Here is a 5,000-nt window from a genome sequence, read left to right as displayed (position 1 = left end):
GAGTTTGTAGCGTCCTCGCAGGAAGTCGGGCGCTTTACGGACAGCGGTGTCGTAGATCCGAATGTGGCTCCTGCAGATTTCCTGCATGATGCGCTGCTGTGTGTCAGGTCCCTCCGCTTGCCCGTCCAGGACGATGGAGGTGTCTTTCTGTAAAGCCTTGACAGCTTGCTCGCGGGAGCGGAACACGGCCCGCGGGTCACGCACCAGGTGCAGGATGCGTAGGTCGAGCGACGGGTCACGCAGCAGCGGGTACAGAGACTCCAGCTCAAAGAAACGTACCTCCTTCAGCACCACGTGGCTGTAGGTGTGACACGCCTCCTCCGCCCGCTTCAACCCCACCATGTCGCACTGCTTCTCACAATTGGGTTGCTGCATCGAGGTGTGTTGAAGGGAATGGGAGGGACATGCCGGCGGGGAACACAGCGCCCGGCTGTGGCTCCACATGAACAGATTCGAGACGTTGTGGTGGATGGGCAGGTAGGCATCCAATACGCTGAGGTCGCACAGGAAGATACGGTGCATCAGGTCCCTCAGTGCCATGCGCAGGCTGCGTGCGGCCGGGTGCTGAATCCACCCCCACACGTGCCACCCCGGCTCCATCAGGTAAAACACGGACGGGTGCTGGTTGAACACCTGGCCCATGAACGACGAGCCCGATCGCCATGACGATAGAAGCAGCACGTGCACTTTTTTATCCCCAGATACAATGGTGGAGTCCGGCGAGGGCGGGGTTATGTGGCCCTGCCAGCCAATAAACAGCACCACGACAACAACCTGAAGGAGCAGCAGCGCCAACGCAGCGGGGGCGGGGATACGTAAATGCAGCATCGCAGCCTGACAACAGAAACAGATATGATTAAAGATGATTAAATATTAATAATAAATATTTATTATTAATAATAATTGAATGTATCATTACAATAACACATAATAATAGAATAATCATTACAATAACACACATCGCAGCTTTTCGCAACACTTTCACGCATTGACAAAAGCCGCCAATATCTGCTCGGTTTTGGTTCCCCTTCCAGTGAAGGACAGGGAAGAAGGGTGCCAATACTTTGTGCAGAGTAAGTGGTTTCGGTCACAGTTAACGCTCGGTCAAGTGCAGATTATTTAACGATTGTTGCATCTTGTCGTTATTAATGTGAAATTTCTTTATGTGTTGTGACTCTGTTCTCCAGCAGCGAGAGTTCTTACTAGAACCAGAAGATACGAGCGCATCACCCCGATCTTATCCACACTGCACTGGCTCCCAGTGAAATCTCACACTGATTATAAAATACTACTACTGACCTATAAAGCACTAAACGGTCTCGCGCCACAGCACCTGAGTGAACTTCTGGTCTTTTATGATCCGCCACGCCTACTTCCATCAACAGTTGCAGGATATTTGTTGGTACCTGGAATAGCGAAGGCTACAGCAGGGGGAAGAGCTTTCTCTTACAGAGCCCCACAGTTATGGAACAACCTTCCAATTAGTGTTCGGGACGCAGACACAGTCTCAGTGTTTAAGTCCAGGCTGAAGATGTATTTGTTTACTCAAGCTTTTTGTGAATAGTTTTGTTCTTAGGTAAAGGAGCAGATCTAGAGGATCTCAGGTACAGAGTGTTGAGGTGAACTGAGATGGATGCTGTCATCCCCACACTTTCACACCTTCACCCAGGTGTTGATGAAGGAGTGTCTGGCTGCCTTATATCCCAGGGAGCCCTCATGTCTGTGGTACCTTCTGGTTCTCCCTTTTAGTTATGATGTTATAGCTAGTCTTTCCGGAGTCCCTGATATCACTCACACACAGTACACTGTCCTTAACCATTACAGGACAATAACCATACCTAATAATCTCTCCCTCCCTTTCCCTCTCTCTCTCTCTCTCTCTCTCTCTCTTTCTGTCGAGCTACACATGATACTCCTGAGATGCCAGTGTTCCTGACCCCTTCTGCTCTCCGGTCCTGCCTGCTCCATCCTGATGCTCTACTTCTGGTTGGAGTTCTCATCAGTTGGAAGTCACATGCTGCTGCTGAGGATGTCCCACATGGTGCAGCTTTGGACCTCAATTCATATGAACTTGGACTACAACCACTCGAGTCTCCGTCATTGAACAGTGGAGAAGTTCAACAAAACAGACCTCCTGTAGAAACTGTAGTGAATTTCCTGCTTACACAACTGCACTATTTGAGGATGTAGTATTAGCACATTTATAGAAGGGGTGTATTTATTTATAATCGCACTATCCGGTGTCACCCAGATGAGGATGGGTTTCCTTCTGAGTCTGGTTCCTCTCAAGGTTTCTTCCTCATATCGTCTCAGGGAGTTTTTCCTCACCACCGTCTCCTCTGGCAGCTCATTAGAAACAAATTCATACATTTAACATCTGTATCCTGAGTGTATATATTTCTGTACCGCTGCTCTGGGACAATGTCCACTGTTAAACACGCGGGACAGATAAAACTGAACTGAATCGAGTGTTTACACATGGGAGTGTGTGTGAGTGTAGAATAGAGTCAGTGGCTGGAGGGAAATATGACGAGTCGGTACAGGACGTGGTGCGAGGTGAATCTGTTGGATTTTGGTGTGGGAGTCGCTGTGTAAACACACTCTGTAGTAACAGTACGCGGATGTGCAACTTAGATTATATTTACACCGATGGACATGTTCAAGCTCATGTCAGCCCTGACGTACAGCTCCTTGCTAATGAACATTCATCTCTATCAGATTTAAGTACATTGAGAACGGGCACGGTGTCCTGTGTGTGTAATGAGCTTTAGCGTTAGTTTACTCACTTCAGTGAGATTTATCTTCCTCGACATGCTAACACTGAACATCAACATCTCCACCAAGAAGCTAGTAGAGTCGTGTATTGGATATAAGGAATATCCGATACTTAAGGAATATATAAGGAATAAGACACTTGGGGATGTGCTGATAAAGGAACACGTCATACTTTTTATCCATTTGTAGTTACATTTAACAAGTTAGTTCGTGTTATTTCTTCTCGGTTATAGCAGCTAGAACCAGACGTTCCGGCCTCTCTTCATTCTCTCTCTTCAAGTTAATCATGAAATAAATGTACGCAGCCTGTCGGGTTTGTTGGTGGGGGTTCCGGGTTTATTCTTGTTTAATGAGTTTTCACTCGCCTTTTTTTTCCCATATCTACTTTTCGAATCCCGCTTCTGCCCCGTGTGCCCGGAGTTCACGTGTTCTCCCCGTGCTTTGGGGGTTTCCTCCGGGTACACAGGTTTCCTCCGCACAGTCCAAAGACATGCGCTGTAGGCTGATTGGCATCTCTAAATAGTCTGTAGCATGTGAATGTGTGTGCGATTGTGCCCTGCGATGGGTTGGCACTCCGTCCAGGGTGTCCCTCGCCTCGTTCCCCGAGTTCCCGGGGATAGGCTCCAGGCTCCCCGTGACCCTGTGTAGGATAAGTGGAGCAGAAAACGGTTGGAATTCAGGTTCAAATTAATTTAATTTAATTATTATAGTATATAGTATTGGCTTTTGAGATGAGGGCGCAGGTAAAGGTTCCTTCTGATGACTCTTCCATGCAGATCACGTTCAGAAAAGTGCACCACCGCTCCTGTCTCGGCTAAAACTTCCAGCAGGTCCTTAACGTCGTTTGGGGGTTTTTGTGTCGACTTGTTGACAGTTTTCTTGCTCTTCCAGATCTTGCCATTTCTTAACGGAATTATGAGCTTGGATTTTTCTTTTTGTTTCCTCCTTTGTAGGCATCCATTACATTCATTTTCAGATCCTGGGGTTGTTGAGTGTTGGCACAAGATTTGAAGAGTCTTGTCAAATATCAGGGAGGTAACTCTGGACTTCATTTCCCAGCAGCCACTGTACCATATTACATCATTGTCACATGAACACCTGACCTGTATCACGTTTCTGTTTAACAAGCACTCCTATATATAGCCACTGATTGTACTGCTTCCTCGTCTCACGTATTGTTTAACTTGACCCGTGTCCCTGTACCATGTTTTGTTTGATAGTTGTCTTAGTGTCTTTGTTTTGTTTTGTTGCTTGTTTGTTTGTTTGTATGTATATTAAACTGTTTCAAGATCTGCGCTTGCTTCCATATCGACCTTTGTAACGTGACAAGTCTGAGAGTAACGAGTCCGAATGAGTCAATTAAGGTCTTAATCAGGTTCTGAGACAAACTATATACTATACTTTCTATTTTAAACATTCATCAGATATAAAATAACTGTGTGTAAACTTCTTCGGGAAAGTGTTTTGTTTTGGGTTTTTTTTGGATAATTTGCCGCAGACTTTGTGTTTACTTCTTTTCACTTAAAAAAACAAAAGATTATGTGATTGGTTTGTTAAGAAACTGGATCAGGAGAGCGAGAGGAAAAGATGAAAGAGGAGAACGCATCGTAAAAGAGTGATTATTTGTGTTTGTACTCAAACGCGATATTTTATAATTATGTTATTTGACCAAATTAGTCACTTAACGCTTACGGAAAAGTCACAAGAACTCGAACAATCACACGATTCACAAGTGAAATTCACACTCGTGGTTTTTTTAGGGTCGTATTACTCAGGAAATGTCACAGATTGTTTTACATGATGTACAGAACCACATATTACTCACATGATCACCGGTACATAGAAACTACAGAGATGCCGATCAGGATATTGCATCATGACATCGTATCTGTCACACGCTCCTGTCACATACCTGAGACCTGTTCCTGATCATTTTTCAGCTCCCGATCCTGAAGTCTAAAGCTCATAAATCTCACTAAACAGGCTGGGGAGGAAATGACTACGTTTACACGGACAGCAGTAATCTAATTACTGACGTTACTCTGAGTAAGATAATAATGTGATTAAGGTGTTTACACGAGTCGCTTTTAGAATACTCCTGTCATGTTCCTGTTTTACATGTTATAGAACATAATTGGATTAACAGCCCGCGTCATTACGTCACCGCGCCACGCCGTCCGACGTCCCTCCAGAATTTCACGTATCGACATACAGTTGGTCTTCGT

At 45.5% G+C, this 5,000-nt stretch overlaps 1 protein-coding gene across 1 annotated transcript in view; it reads right to left on the bottom strand.

Annotated features, from left to right (window-relative positions):
* Positions 1-5,000, bottom strand: part of chst6 (carbohydrate sulfotransferase 6) — a 13,596-nt gene that overhangs the window by 3,587 nt on the left and 5,009 nt on the right. The window contains exon 2 of the mRNA XM_053630805.1: positions 1-834. This exon is cut by the window's left edge and continues 3,587 nt beyond it. Within this exon, the coding sequence (XP_053486780.1) occupies positions 1-828 (828 nt within the window). The 5' untranslated portion in view covers positions 829-834. The remainder of the gene's footprint in view (positions 835-5,000) is intronic.

The sequence above is a fragment of the Ictalurus furcatus genome, chromosome 8, assembly GCF_023375685.1.
Source record: "Ictalurus furcatus strain D&B chromosome 8, Billie_1.0, whole genome shotgun sequence".
NCBI lineage: Eukaryota > Metazoa > Chordata > Actinopteri > Siluriformes > Ictaluridae > Ictalurus > Ictalurus furcatus.
Note: the sequence above shows the minus strand (reverse complement) of the source record. Positions and strands in the feature narration are given on the sequence as shown.